The sequence below is a fragment of the Bombyx mori genome, chromosome 15 (genome assembly GCF_030269925.1).
Source record: "Bombyx mori chromosome 15, ASM3026992v2".
In the NCBI taxonomy this organism is placed as follows: Eukaryota; Metazoa; Arthropoda; class Insecta; order Lepidoptera; family Bombycidae; genus Bombyx; species Bombyx mori.
Genome location: NC_085121.1, coordinates 16041667 through 16056976, shown reverse-complemented (window position 1 = coordinate 16056976; position 15310 = coordinate 16041667). Strand labels below are relative to the sequence as shown.

The following is a 15310-nucleotide window of genomic DNA, read 5'->3' as shown; positions in this document are numbered from 1 at the left end:
TGTCATATTTCGAATTAAAACATTGTGCGATTAAAATAATGTAGTTAGAACTTTTTTAAATTTTACGAATCAAGCTATAAAATAATTAATTTATTTAGCAATAACCATATCAGTAATAAAGTAATTTGTGTAAACTTATTTAATTATTCAAAACTTTAAGTTAGTTTTTGACGATATAAACGAAAACGCCATCTGTAGCTGTCTGTAGGAATCACATCAATTTCTTATGCTGTTGTTTTATTGAATTTCTCGGCTATTTTCTCTTTCGCGTTTGTCGTTTCAGCGAAGTTCGTAACTCGACGGTGGGATGCCGCCACCGCCGCGGTTCGCCTTGTTTTGTTTTCAGCTTCAGTGGACTGTCACTATTGTCATGGCGCTCGCTTGAAATGTCAGCGAGGTAGCAATCCGTGTATACAATGTAAATTATTAGTTTATCCTGTATGATGTAGTTGCGATTGAGGTGTGCGGTGTGTGTGGTGCGCGATTTCCCGCGGAGTGATGTCAGTAGCTCATGGTAACGCGTCCGATAATGCGAGGAAAACAGGGTTCTTTGAGGATAGCACCGATAGCGATAATGACGCGGAAAGAAAAGCCCTCCTCAGGAGGGTATCGACGAGCAAATGCGTCGGCAGATTGGTGAGTTGCAGCATTTGTTGTAGTGCTAATAATTCTTTGCATTTGCAGTGGCAGGGCGTGCCACAGCTGTCAGAGAGAGGTGCGGGGTGAGGGGAGCGTGCATGTGCCCGGGCTCGCGGGACCTTATTTTGAAAGATCAATTTTTTTAACGACATTACGTATATTTATTTCGGCACTTGGACAGTGTGTGTCGCGGTAATGAGCTTTAAAGCCGCTTGACCTATTTACGTTGGCACAAAAAGGACGGGCAGCGGTTAGGGTGACCAAAACTCATGACGGGACAAAAGTGCAAGTGCACCCAAACGTCGTTAATTGAAGTGCACTTTTTTCATTTGCGTACATAAATAGGTAGACGAGGTAGGAGAGTAATTACAGAAACTTATACACGACACAAAAGATGCAAGGTGAAAAGATGCTTTGCATTAAAATAACAGCTAAATAGTATATTAGTATGTAAATATGTATATTGGTATATAAATCAAATAGTTATTTCATTTTATATGTAAACGGTATATATCTATGTATATATTTTCTATAATAATGTATTGCCAATAGTACACCACAAAATACCTGTTATATTTTTATATTTTCCAGAATTTCTGTAAATTAAACTGTTGCGTGGAAGAGATCGCTTTTAACGAGAAGACCGCCTATTGTACAAATATATCTGCTTGTTGACTGTTTTTGAATGTAAATTGTGTTTTCGTGTGCAATAAAGTGTATTCTCTCTCTCTCTCTCTCTATCTCTCTTTATCTATCAATCAAACCCGAACACATGATTGATACGCGGCAGAAATAGGCAATACGTAGGTACTACCTTCTCCGGTCTTTCAACCATCACCGGTAAATCCTCGTATTTTCAAATAGTGCAGCTTACATTCACAGTAGGTAACAATGAAAATAAACACAAAAATTCAACCGAAAATACCGTGCACAAATCTATCCAATAAAACCTATACGAAGTTTATAGAAAATTTCAAAGTGGCATTGATTTTAAATAACTATAGTTTTGAAAAATAAAAGCGTCTGTATAAATACAGGCGTTTTTAAGGTTTTCGATTGCCATTAACCTTTGTCTGCTGACCAACAGGTGGCTTGATTCAATTTAATTCAGACTTACTTATAAGACGTGTTTGTTAAGGCGCTAACAGAAAACATTTTCCGCAGATCAATATTTACGTTAATATTTCTCATTTCTCCGAACAACCAGGACGTACCTGTTATTATTTCGATTGTCTAACTAAGCGATCTTACAGGTCAATGACCGTTCAAATCGGAGCACGTTTGACAATAGGCTTTTATACAATTACTAGCGATCAGCCCTCGCTTCGCTTCGGAAACTGTAATTTATTATTGATTTCTCCACTATTTAATGGATGTTATTATACACATAAACCTTCTTCTTCAGTCAGTCTATCTATCAAAAAAAATCGCATCAAAATCCGTTGCGTAGTTTTAAAGATTTAAGCATACATAGGGATATAGGGACAGAGAAAGCGACTTTGTTTTATACTATGTAGTGATGAATTCGACCTGATATCTTCAGATCAGTTGTGACGTTGAAGGCTCTATGAGATCCAGTAATCATTTAGCTCCAGTGGATTAGCGATTGTGTCAGAGCAATAAATCACATTCGAAGTTTATAGACATTTTTAAAACAATCATTTCTTTTAATTATCTAAATAGAAATAACATCAAACCCAATCATCAATCTATGACATTTACACAATTTATCTATACTAATATATAAATCTACAGTGATTTTTACGGATGTTCCGTTATAACTACTGAAACATGCATCCGATTCACTTGAAACTTGATACTCATGTAGAAAATACATGTACTTAATGGATAAGCTAATATTTATATGAGTGTTGGACTCCTTACACCAGTTGCGGGAGCGTTAATGATGAAAATCTTTATGGGGATTAGAAATAATAATGTTAATTTTAAATGCCCAGCGAAGCGGACGGGTACAGTTAGTATGATATAAAAACACTAGCTGACCCGGCAAACATTGTTTTGCCATATATAAGATTTCTAGGGAATTTCTAGTGTAGAAAAAAAACGAACTTATTGTAAGTGTGTAAGGATGTGGTACATGAGTGAAAGAGGTATGTAGTGCTGTGAACGATGATAAAAATAACAAAACGTCATTCAACCACATAATACCTCATTATAACAAAAAAAAATATGTCCAGATAAAAAAAAAATATGTTAGGGCTGGACAACCCTAATCACTTAGGGGTATAAAAAATAGATAGTAGCCGATTCTCAGGCTTACTGAATATGCATAAAAAATTTCATGAGAATCGGTCAAGCGGTTTCGGAGGAGTATGGGAACGAACATTGTGACACGAGAATTTTATATATTAGATGTCGCACAATTTAAATCAAAATTTGTACTAAAATACATTTTTTTTTCTTGGAAATGCTTGTGACAATGTCGATGTCATTCCTAACAACTTAAATATTCACATAAAAATATTGTAAGTTAAAACCAAGCTTATAAAAAAGTGGTACGTGTGCAACTTGGTGCATTTGAAAGAAGTTAAACTTTTTTTGCGGTGTGTAGTATTGTGGTTTTCTTCATTTTTCATCCTTAAATCAAATTTCTCTTGTAATAGGGAATGCTGTGTATAAGAGAAACGACCCCTTCACCATTTATATATTTTTTAAATTATATACTTATGTATAGAAAAAATATATATTAAAATCCTTCATTAAATATAAAATATAAGATAGTTAATATGTTACTGCCATCTACGGGAGCAATGAGAAATTAATAACAAGCCATCTACTGGCCGACGCCCGTAGGATGCCCGATGTGTATATAATAGAAACAAACCTAGCTCGCTTTCTCCCTCTCTCTATGGTCGAGAGGTTCGCGAAACGCTCTATCTATTTTCTCACTCTCGCTCTTCCTAAATTGTATCTTTTCTCTCTAGCCGTAACGAATCTGTCGCGAGATTAATTTCACTTTCAACGCGCCTAAAGAAGCTTCACTTCAAAAACATATGGAAACGGAGTGATCTTGCTTTTAACTTTCCGCGTGTTTCTCAAATTGTCAATTTTAATGAAAACCAATAGCAGAAACTTTATAATCATTTTGACGTCAACAAGAACATTCACGTCAAATGTGTTTCCCGAAGGGGACGACTAAAGGGTGGTCTTAGTCAGGGACTGGTGTGATCTTATTCAATTCAATCTTTCGACTGTTTTGACTTTTTGACTTAATTGTTAGGTTAACATATGAAAACTTACGTCAATAAATGAAATTGAACGCGCGGTCTCAGATTCGCATTGCTGTCTCACTGATTATGGGCAGATGAGCCATAAACATTTTTGCGTGTAATTAAAACTACTTTCTCGGTCTAATCCCGTGCTTACGACAGTAAGTAATAAACACAAGATTTTAATATTTAATAAAGGCGAGATTAAACGATAAAAGTATTTTTAGGTAACGCCTATGACTTACAAAGAAATCGAAAACGCAATACTGTAATATGTTTTTGCTTATATTGTTCAATGAATAGATAGATACATGTTTTGCTTAGGTAGGGGTGGTAGTTTATACTAGTATTAGCTACGAAAACAATCTCATTACATTCCGTCTACAAGTATACCGTTGTATACGTCAATCAAACGTTTTCTAACTCGAGTTTGATCGAAATCGTTTTGATAGCTTTAACGCGATTCTTCTAAGAATAAAAAATGTAAACAAAATCACATTTTGTTTAAGCTCCACTTTACAGACTACCCTTGTGTTTAGCGCGTGACAAAAATACTAATTTCATCTTCCCCCCTGTTAGCCGAAATTCGACTATAATTAATTGAAATTATAAGTTTGTACACTATTATGATGATGAGACAAATATTAATAAAGACAAACAATTGTAAGGTTTGTTGTAAAATAATTAAAATAAAATTGGTCATGTTAAAGTTAAGGCAATTTTTGTATTGCCAAATAGCAACACTGTTGGTGGTAGCAATGCCAGTGGTGGGGTTGTGAGATAATAAAAAAGGCGGTAGTCTGAGAAACGAGAGGAGAAATCAGTGTATTCGGTAGTGAGCAGATGTCTAAAGATTGTAAAAGTGGAGTTTCAAATAAAGCAATACAGAATTAAGTAAACTACTGCAATCTGTGTATTATTTCCTGACTGTTGGAAGTGGAGTCTTACATCTCAGAAGTGCGGTCGCCTCACGTAAGTACATTTTTGAGTTTCTTGTTAATTTGACGTAATTATTTGATTCGAAAAAAAATGAATTAGAACCGCGCTGAGTACGGAGGTAGCTTCAAAGCTTAGCACGGGATAGCATCTTCTGCTGTATCTAGCCACTATTTTAATTCAGAATAACTGAGAACTAAAATGTATCTAATGTTATGGTTATGTCACGTGTTTCAATTTAACTTAACGTTCAAATGTTTGTTGAGCTTCAACCACGAATTTAATAACTGGTTACGAACTTTATATAGTTATCATTCCACTAATTTTTGCTCGCTGTTCCACTCGCATGGTGGATCCGTCGATAAAACGCTGCCTATGCTTTTCATTGATATTTTCGTTTGGGGTAGGTGAAATAATTTTGATATGGGTGCGATGACTAAGAATTTATAGACAAACAATTGATCTCTCATATTATATTATTATAGGTTCAATTCACGTTCAATTTAGAATAACATTTTGCAACGTCTGCAAGTTCCAGAACATGAATAGAGAAGGCACACATCATTTGATGACACCCTCGCGCAGCCGTAAAGGAAGCCGAGGCGAAGCGGGTCCCAACCGATCTCGTACTCGCAGCCGTAGCTCTCGCACGTGCAGCCGGGCCCGGGAGCTGGAACTGTACCAAGAACGTATCCAGCGACTAGAACAGGAACTGCAGCAAGAGCGGGAGATGGTACGGCGACGCGAGAGAAGTACACGGCGCCCTTCAGCCGAGAGGCCACTTGCGACCTCTCTTCGTGCAGCTACAGAGGTGCGCCGGAGTGACGATGCGCGGCATGCAAAAGTCAACCATGAACGTCGTGCCACACATATCAGGTCACGTAGTCCTTCCTTTTCTACTAATGATGTTGTCAAAATAATACAGTCTATTAAGCACGGTCCCGAATCTCAACCGTTACCGCAGAACACACCGATGATTAATAAAAATATAGATCACAAGAATATTCTTCCAAATTTTGACCCTTCTGTTAAAAATCAGCGAATAGACGTGTGGCTGAAAAAGGTTAATGAATGCGCGTCGGTTTATGGTTGGGACGATAGGACTACTATACACTTTTCACTACAAAAACTTCAAGGATTTGCCAAGTTGTGGTTCGAGAGTCTAGATACGATCTTGTATACGTGGCAAGAGTGGCAAGATAAATTAATAAACGCGTTTCCTCACGAACTAAATTATGGCCAGTGCTTAGAAGACATGTTGAGACGAAAAAGCAAGCTTAATGAACCTATAGAGCAATACTATTATGAAAAACTGTCTCTGTTAAACCTATGTGGTATTTCTGGTAAGCGCGCTGTCGACTGCATAATTCACGGAATTAGTGACAGGACTATGAAGTCTAGTGCCTTAGCTTTGCGCTGTTCTCTTCCAGAAAATCTTTTACAGTTTTTAATGAGTTGGGACACAGATCAATTGATTAATGATCAATCGCATTTGAGAAATAAAAATGCCTCTGACACTGAATCAAATTCTAAAAAGAATTCCGGTCAAGGTATTTATTGTTTTAACTGCAAACAGCAGGGGCATCCGTATTTACAGTGCCCAAAGCCGCTAGATAAATGTAACAAATGTGGTAAGATAGGACATAAAACGGAAACCTGTTTTAATCAGGAAGAGGGTTCCTCAATCGGTTTGGTGGTCTCTAAAAATAACTAGCTCTAGTGCAAAATTAACCGAAAACTTATCTTAACGACATTTTCTTCGAGTCGTATCACACATAAAATAGAGAACATTCAAGACAATATTCCCCATGAAAGGCTCTGGTTATAAGTTAATATAGTCCTCGGAGAGTATACCTTTTCATCTCGAAATTTGATGACGTACGTGCTAGTGTTCTGTAGGCTAGGTGACAATCTGATGTAATTCTTCGTTAATCAATCAAACATTACAGAACAATCGCATATCATTATTATGAAAAATTCAACTACTTAACGGTTTTTAAGCATGAATTCTGAACTGTCCCACTCAGATTTATATAAGGAATATGATAAATCCCTTGAGAGAAAATATGTAGCAAGTCTTGAGCAGCTGACATAGTTAAGATCTTAAGTAGATTATCTAACGAATATTTTGAGTTATCTAATTATAAATCAGGTTCGTTCAGTCAGTCAGTCCGTCTCCCTGGGTTTGAGGGAATGGGAATGAAGCATAAAATGCTATATTCGATTTAATAAAGCCCTGGATACATGTCGCGTCACTTAAACTTGGTGGATCAGTGGGAAGTAAATCTTTACTACTGACCGTGAATAATTCTAAGTGTTTAATAATTTTTGTCAATTACATTATTTAATGTCAATTATGTAATATTATTGTCAATTAATTTGTCAATTTAATAACAATAAATGGATGATTAAATGATACACATATATAACTGAATTGATGAAGCACTTACGCTACCGAATTATTCTTTCTTTGTTTACAGGTCAGGAGCGAGAATTGATCGGTTCGCACCTCGACCAGAAAGTCCTTGAGAATTGATTGGTTCAAGGCAAGACAGAAAATACTATAGCTGAGAATTGATTGGTTCAAGGCGAGACAGGAAATACTACAGCTGAGAATTGATTGGTTCAGCTTGTGTATTTCATAAAGTCCTTGAGAATTGATTGGTTCAAGGCACACATTAACTGAGAATTGACTTGTCATGGCAGTTTCATAACTGAGAATTGACTTGGCATGGCAGTTTCATAATTGAGAATTGACTTGTCATGGCATTTTCATAACTGAGAATTGACTTGTCATGGCAGTTTCATAACTGAGAATTGACTTGGCATGGCAGTTTCATAATTGAGAATTGACTTGTCATGGCATTTTCATAACTGAGAATTGACTTGTCATGGCAGTTTCATAACTGAGAATTGACTTGGCATGGCAGTTTCATAATTGAGAATTGACTTGTCATGGCATTTTCATAACTGAGAATTGACTTGTCATGGCAGTTTCATAACTGAGAATTGACTTGGCATGGCAGTTTCATAATTGAGAATTGACTTGTCATGGCATTTTCATAACTGAGAATTGACTTGTCATGGCATTTTCATAACTGAGAATTGACTTGTCATGGCAGTTTCATAATTGAGAATTGACTTGTCATGGCAGTTTCATAATTGAGAATTGACTTGTCATGGCAGTAACACAACTAAAAATTGGCTTGTTATGGCAGTTTACAACTGAGAATTTACTGTCTGTTTCGAAGAAATTTTGATATGTATAACTTTTAAGGAGTATTTTGTTTCACTTAAATGAAAAAATGTTAAGTGCCTCTTTTTTTTTGTAATTTACTGTTAACGCTGTTACGCTGACGACTAATATTGGCCTAATGTAAGGTTACCACCTGGGTCATGTATGGGGACATACATGGTGTCAGGACGGTCGAATGTAAGGTTTGTTGTAAAATAATTAAAATAAAATTGGTCATGTTAAAGTTAAGGCAATTTTTGTATTGCCAAATAGCAACACTGTTGGTGGTAGCAATGCCAGTGGTGGGGTTGTGAGATAATAAAAAAGGCGGTAGTCTGAGAAACGAGAGGAGAAATCAGTGTATTCGGTAGTGAGCAGATGTCTAAAGATTGTAAAAGTGGAGTTTCAAATAAAGCAATACAGAATTAAGTAAACTACTGCAATCTGTGTATTATTTCCTGACTGTTGGAAGTGGAGTCTTACACAATATTACTCTATTCTCAATTTGACCACAGACTCTACAATAAAATAAGTTTGACAATAAACAAATAGTATGCATGCGTCTGTGTGTCAAATACATGGTAGTGTGTGTTATGTTTTTTTTTATGGGTTTAATGGATTTTTTACGCTCTATTCTCTATAAGTGTGAGAAATTTCATACTCCTCCGTCCGCGCAATTTTCGTAAAAAGGGGTACAAAGTTTTTGCTTCACGTATTAATTTAAAGATAAATGAACTAGAACGACATGTCAAAACGTACTCTGTAACCTGTCACATTTGACACCTATAGGACTGTCCCACATTGGCGTGACGACGTAAACATCCCAGCGTCGTATGTAGGCGGACTCGGATGTCCGGTTCGTGACAGTTGTGACGGCTCCGACTGATGTTTTGTGTATTTACACTTTGTCCTCTGTTTATACATGTTTAATATAATAGTGTGTACGGAGTACATGAAAGTTTTTGTTTTTTAATGCCAATGGAACAACTTCCATTGAGCGCTTGTGTTAGCTTTTACTATGTAACGATATGAGTAACCTTGTACCGTGACTCGACTGGATTACCAAGTTATATTTAGATGCCATGTGCTTAGCTGCTTTTTCCTACCTATGCTGATAGCCTTGAGAGGCTATTTCAGCTTTAGCCTAACATGTAGGTGAGCTCACGGGGCTCAAACCAGAAGTGTTGCTAACACTGGTCCTAGTAAGAGCAGTGCTTCGCAGAATCTACCATTGGGTCCGATCCGAGATCCGGCGAGAAACTTAGTGGGCTGTGTCTATGGGTTAATTGGCACGTCGAGCCCTTCGTCGCAAGCGACGGGTTCGACGAGGACGTTGACCGGTGCTGGTGGTACCTAAAAGCACCGTTAATGGATCGGGAGGATCCGTAATGACATGTTTTGGGCGGTTCTCGATACCGTAAAAGTTACTCAAATTTGTTTGGAGTTGGAACGTTGGAACGTTGGAACTATGTTTTCCTCAAGAGGCGCTTTTCTAACTGCATAAAAATTTCAGTTGACTTGTGTAGAGTCAGGCAGATGTTGGTAACACGCCGTTAGTGTAGTACGTTCGTCACAAGACACCGGTTTGTCGGGAATATTCCTGTTCTTGTTTCACAGTCGAATGAGATAGTCTTCCACTGACAGATATGCGACACCGACCACTTCGGTATACAGTGATTTCTTCGCTACCAATAGACCAAATACTATTGCTTTGAAAAGTCGTTGTCATAACTACAATCCAAACGTGTGATACATTGTGTTCGACACAATACGACCAAGTGGACGTTTATCCTGACCTCCGACGCAGGTTGTACGTATAACTTGACCTTTAAGTAAGTAACTACTGGGCTCCGTCAGCTATACCCCCGCGATCGTGCAATGCCACCGTCCGCGTCCCCGGGACATGTCTTGTCAGATCCCCCGGATTCACTTTCGATGCTTTTAGGACCCCCAAGCACCGGTCGCCGTCCTCGTGCGAACTAACCCATAGACACAGTCCATTGATTGATGATCACAGCCGGATCTTCTCAGTGGGTTGAGATTCCGAGCAGGTGGTAGATTCGCACTGCTCTTGCTAAGGCTAGTGTTTTTTATTTATTTATTGCTTAGATGGGTGGACGAGCTCACAGACCACCTGGTGTTAAGTGGTTACTGGAGCCCATAGACATCTACACGTAAATGCGCCACCCACCTTGAGATATAAGTTCTAATGTCTCAGTATAATTACAACGGCTGCCCCACCCTTCAAACCGAAACGTACTACTACTTCACGGCTGAAATAGGCAGGGTGGTGGTACCTACCCGTTCGGACTCACAAGAGGTCCTACCACCAGTCAAAAAAAGCAAATTCTCGCAGGCTGAGCCCGTCAGGCTCACCTACCCGTCAGGGTGTAGCTGGAATAGCCTCATAGGCTAGCGAATAGGTGGGGGGGAAAAGCGCCGTCAGCTCTCCGCTGACATTCTGTTTTTATTTTTATTTTTATTGGATTACATAGGTATAGACGAACCTATTCCCTCCCTGGTGTTGAGTGGTTACAGACGTCCATAGACCACACAATGGCAATACTGCCGCTCACACTAAACGTAAAAGTGTCATTAGTATTGCATTTAAACCTTCAGACCAGAAATCACGAAAGTTTTGCGGAAAATATTCAGACACGACAAACATCAGTAATTATAATTACCCAAACTTGTTATTATTCGTGAACATAATATGTTAAGACCGTTTTCTGTTAGTAAAATGGGTGCATGTTTTTGAGACTACAACACTGCCGCAGTCGCATCGATGGGAGTGTATCGGGCATGTTATCCCCTGAACTTTGACTACTGCGAAATTTTAGTGCTAAATTATATAAGGAATTAATAATTCTATCCGGGCGTATATCCCTACCTCTAGTTTTATTAGCGGGACGGGGAAAATTTGGGAAAGAAAAGGTGAAGAAAGAATATAAGCACCAGACACATATGAGATCACCCCCGTGTCAAAAAGGCTATTTGTCTCCAACATAAACTTTAAGCACACTTTTATCGAATCTTTTCACTTAATAAGCGACAGTTTTCTATACAAAATGCGCGTAACTTTAATCGCCCATGTGGAAGATGCCTAAACAACACACATCAATCAGTTAATATTTAATTTACAAAATACACAAACGATAATCAATTTTATGCGTCACGAAATAAAAATGAAATTGGTACGGCTCGTATAAATGTAATATTTCAGGGTATCGCTACAAAGACGCGATCAATCAACATCAATCAAGCGTAGGGTTGGTGTTGTGCAATTATCCAACTCGAAGGAGTTTTGAAACTTGGCGTGTTTTTTTTTTTGTTTTGCTGATTTTTGTGTTTTATATTTAGAATACGTAGTGTTTACTACTTTGTTGGCGTAAATAGATCACACTATAGTCAATAGTCTATCGGAGCCTATATTCTTCTTCTTCGTCGCTTTCTTCATCACTGAAGGTCGTGTCCTTAAAACTTGACCGTGGCGTGTCTCGTGAGCTATTTCCACCTCGTCCGGTCCTCAACTTCTCGCAGGGCGGTTGCGACTGACAGCCCAGTTAGGGTGGTTGTTTTGGTCACACGAGCGGCTAGGCGATCGGCGGCGGGATCTCTTTTCTTCCATCTTGCCCGGTGGAGCCTAGATATATCTACCTATTTTAAGGCATACAGTTTCAAAAGCAGTGACAATGCGGCTATTATTTTTTGAACCGGACCCGTAACTGCAGCCGAAGTCAGCGGGGTGCCGTGGTAAGCGGTCTATCAATTTGCAATACAATCAGTGCGCAAAAAAACAAACAAATCATTTTACCACTGTCAATTGACAACTGTGTATCTTCATGCCACCACTTATGAGTCGCTAACTCGTTTTCCAATTGCAGCAAACCGAATTAATAATTAATTTCGTGCTTTTTTTGTCCTTTTGATACTAGTACTATACTATACTATACTGTAACTATACTTGAGACCTTAGAACTTGTATCTCAAGGTGGGTGGCGCATTTACGTTGTGGATGTCTATGGGCTCCAGTAACCACTTAACACCAGGTGGGCTGTGAGCTCGTCCACCCATCTAAGCAATAAAAAAAAAAATGTAATTTCCTCCTTTTTTCTCCTGTTAGTACTGGTCAGGATGTTAGAGTGAAGTTATAAGGTTGTCTTATTCTCAATAGCCTTTGATGCGTGTGCAATTTTTAAGTTAATTGGACGTTTTTAAGTCTGTGAAAATGACGGTCAAAGATTCCGTTACATCATTTTTTCCCCTACCTGCTCGCTAGCGGTAGGCAGCGGGCTTGGCTCTGCCCCTGGTATTGCTGAAGTCCATGGGCGACGGTAACCACTCACCATCAGGCGGGCCGTATGCTCGTCTGCCTACAAGGGAAAAAAAATAGGAGCCTAAAGAACTATTTCAGCTACGCCAGGACGGGTAGATGAGCTCACGGACTCGAACTGAGAGAATTTACTAACACCAGCCCTAGCGAGAGCAGTGTTTCGCAGAATCTACCGCCGGATCGGAATCGTGACTCACTGAGAAGATTCGGCGAGAAACTCAATAGAATGTGTCTATGATCACATATAGATAAGTTCATATGTATCAAGCTAATAAAAGTGTGTATAAAATACTTGTACACTGTTGAAATTAAATTTAAATATATTCCAAACTAGCGACCCGCCCTCGCTTCGCTTTGGAAACATTAAATTTTATTTTTGATAGCTGAGTCCCGCGGTTATTTTCCTACGGCGGGCGACGCCGCGGGGCGAAGCTAGTCTAAAAAAGTAGCCTAAGTTACTCCTTATATCATCAGCTACCTATTAGTGAAAGTCTCGTGAAAATCGGTTCAGCCGTTCCAGAGATTAGCCAGAACAAACAGACAGACAGACAAAAATAGTAAAAACATTTATTTTGGTGTATGTGCCGTATATATATTCATATGCATGTAGTAAAAATGGGTTATTTCAATATTACAAACAGACACTCCAATTTTATTTATATGTATAGATACTACATCGGTCTAAAGAAAGTTTTCAATGTTTTGAATAGAAAATTTAACTTATAATTAACAATTGAATCTCCAAACGTTTACATTAGCCGCCAGCTAGATCCAAGGTCCTTGGCCTGCGACTGAAGTATTGTTATTAGCGCATTGAGGTCGATTCAGACCTTTGCAAGCTTTGTCCTTGTTGAGTCAATGCCTTTAGCTGCGAAACTTTAAAAGGTCAAGTCTTAGAGCCAACTATCGACTGTGAGCCGTGGAGATGAGAGCTTAGCTGTAGAGTGTGCAGGACACCCGTAGCTAAATAGCCTTCATGCGTCATCCACTTATAAAAAAAAATTTACGTATTTTTTTTATTTCTTTCTATTAGACGTCGTCTTAAGTCGTCGTGGCCTAAAGGATAAGACGTCCGGTTCATTCGTATGTAGCGATGCACCGGTGTTCGAATCTCAGGCGGGTACCAATTTTTCTAATGGAATACGTACTTGATAAATGTTCACGATTGACTTCCACGGTGAAGGAATAACATCGTGTAATAAAAATCAAACCCGCAAAATTATAATTTCCGTAATTACTGGTGGTAGGACCTCTTGTGAGTCCGCGCGGATAGGTACCACCACCCTGCCTATTTCTGCCGTGAAGCAGTCATGCGTTTCGGTTTGAAGGGTGGGGCAGCCGTTGTAACTATACTGAGACCTTAGAACTTATATCGCAAGGTAGGTGGCGCATTTACGTTGTAGATGTCTATGGGCTCCAGTAACCACTAGGTGGGCTGTGAGCTCGTCCACCCATCTAAGCAATAAATAAATAAAAACATAGCATCGAGTAGTCAACCTCTCGCGATGAAACTTCGTTTTGACTCTCAAAATATTTACGTACGAATTGAAATTACAAAGATCAACGACCTTACAGAAGCTACACATAACGCGAAGTCTTCTATCATCCGAGTACTATATTGTTGGCGACGCGCCAGTAACGTGGTCGCTGTGACATTAATTGATTAAGTGTATACGGCGATGGTTAATTTTAATGTTTTACGCCGAAAACTAAACTGTGGAAGTGGGTCGTTCTGATTCTTTTATTTCACCTCGATTTTCTTTAATAAGATATTTACTGATCTTCTAAAGTATCATGTTGCGTTTTTTAATACGCTTTTATATGTTAGTATGTAACGGAATCTTTGAACATGATTTCGACCCCCTTCAAAACGTCGGATTAACTCGAAATTTGGCATACTAATTAAGGACCGAGGATAATTCAATATTTAAAAAAACATTTAAAAATATTGAAATTCACCTAAAAAATTGAAAACAAAATACTCTTTTATAGAAAATCCAACTAAAAAATTGAAAGTTAATTTTAATAAATTTGAATTAAAAATAGTGTAAGAAAAAATGATTGTATTGTAAAAAAGCGTGAGGTGCTTTTCAGGATATTATCAAAATAACCCTTCTACTCATATGTGTATGACTGTCCATAAAATATTTATAACTACTGATAGCATGCACCCCACGCTTTTTTTTACAATTAAATCCTTTTTTCTTACACTATTTTTAATTCAAATTTATTAAAATTTATTTTATATTTTTTAGTGGGATTTTCTATAAAAGCATAAATATTTTTTTAAGTTTTTTAAGCTAATTTTTTTTTCTTACTTTCGAAGCTATATGAGCGTACAGTTCGCTAAATCTCGATCATATCCAGCCACCGTTCCTCATAGATATTGGCAATGGCAAGGTACACTCAAGCGCGTGATTAAACTTATGAACGCATTTCAAGTCTAGCTCTCTGTAGGATATATGATAGCGTCGAGGAAGCAACGGCTCCAACTATTATCTAATATATTATTATATAATTTTAGGGATAAATCCGCTTCGTTGTGTGAAATCTCCACCACTACTGTATTATTATTTGTTTTTTATTGCTTATGTGGCTGGACGAGCTCATGGTCCACCTGGTGTTAAGTGGCTACTGGAGCCCATAGACATCTACAAGGTAAATGCCGCAACCTACCTTGAGATATAAGTTCTAAGGTCTCAGTATAGTTACAACGGCTGCCCCACCCTTCAAACCGAAACGCATTACTGCTTCACGGCAGAAAGAGGCAGGGGGATATACCTACCCATGCGGACTCACAAGAGGTCCTACCACCAGTAATTACGCAAATTATAATTTTGCGGGTTTCATTTTTATTACACGATGTTATTCCTTCACCGTGGAAATCAATCGTGAACATTTGTTAAGTACGTATTTCATTAGAAAAATTGGTACTTG

At 38.2% G+C, this 15310-nt stretch overlaps 2 protein-coding genes across 4 annotated transcripts in view; both read left to right on the top strand.

Moving 5' to 3' along the window:
• Positions 1-498: 498 nt before the first annotated feature.
• LOC101745704 (diacylglycerol kinase eta) overlaps positions 499-15310 on the top strand; it is a 181021-nt gene continuing 166209 nt past the window's right edge. The window contains exon 1 of the mRNA XM_038016147.2: positions 499-636. Coding sequence (XP_037872075.1) covers positions 499-636 — 138 coding nt within the window. The remainder of the gene's footprint in view (positions 637-15310) is intronic.
• Positions 4538-8483, top strand: LOC119629631 (uncharacterized). Of its 3 annotated transcripts, none has more exons than XM_062672828.1 (2): positions 4538-4841; positions 5391-8483. In XM_062672828.1, the coding sequence occupies exon 2, from the start codon at positions 5536-5538 to the stop codon at positions 6517-6519; it is 984 nt and encodes a 327-aa protein (XP_062528812.1). In that variant the 5' UTR covers positions 4538-4841; positions 5391-5535; the 3' UTR covers positions 6520-8483. The 3 variants fall into 3 exon arrangements, with proteins under 3 accessions (XP_062528812.1, XP_037872080.1, XP_037872079.1); XM_038016152.2 differs by having other exon boundaries at positions 5344-8483; XM_038016151.2 differs by having other exon boundaries at positions 5338-8483.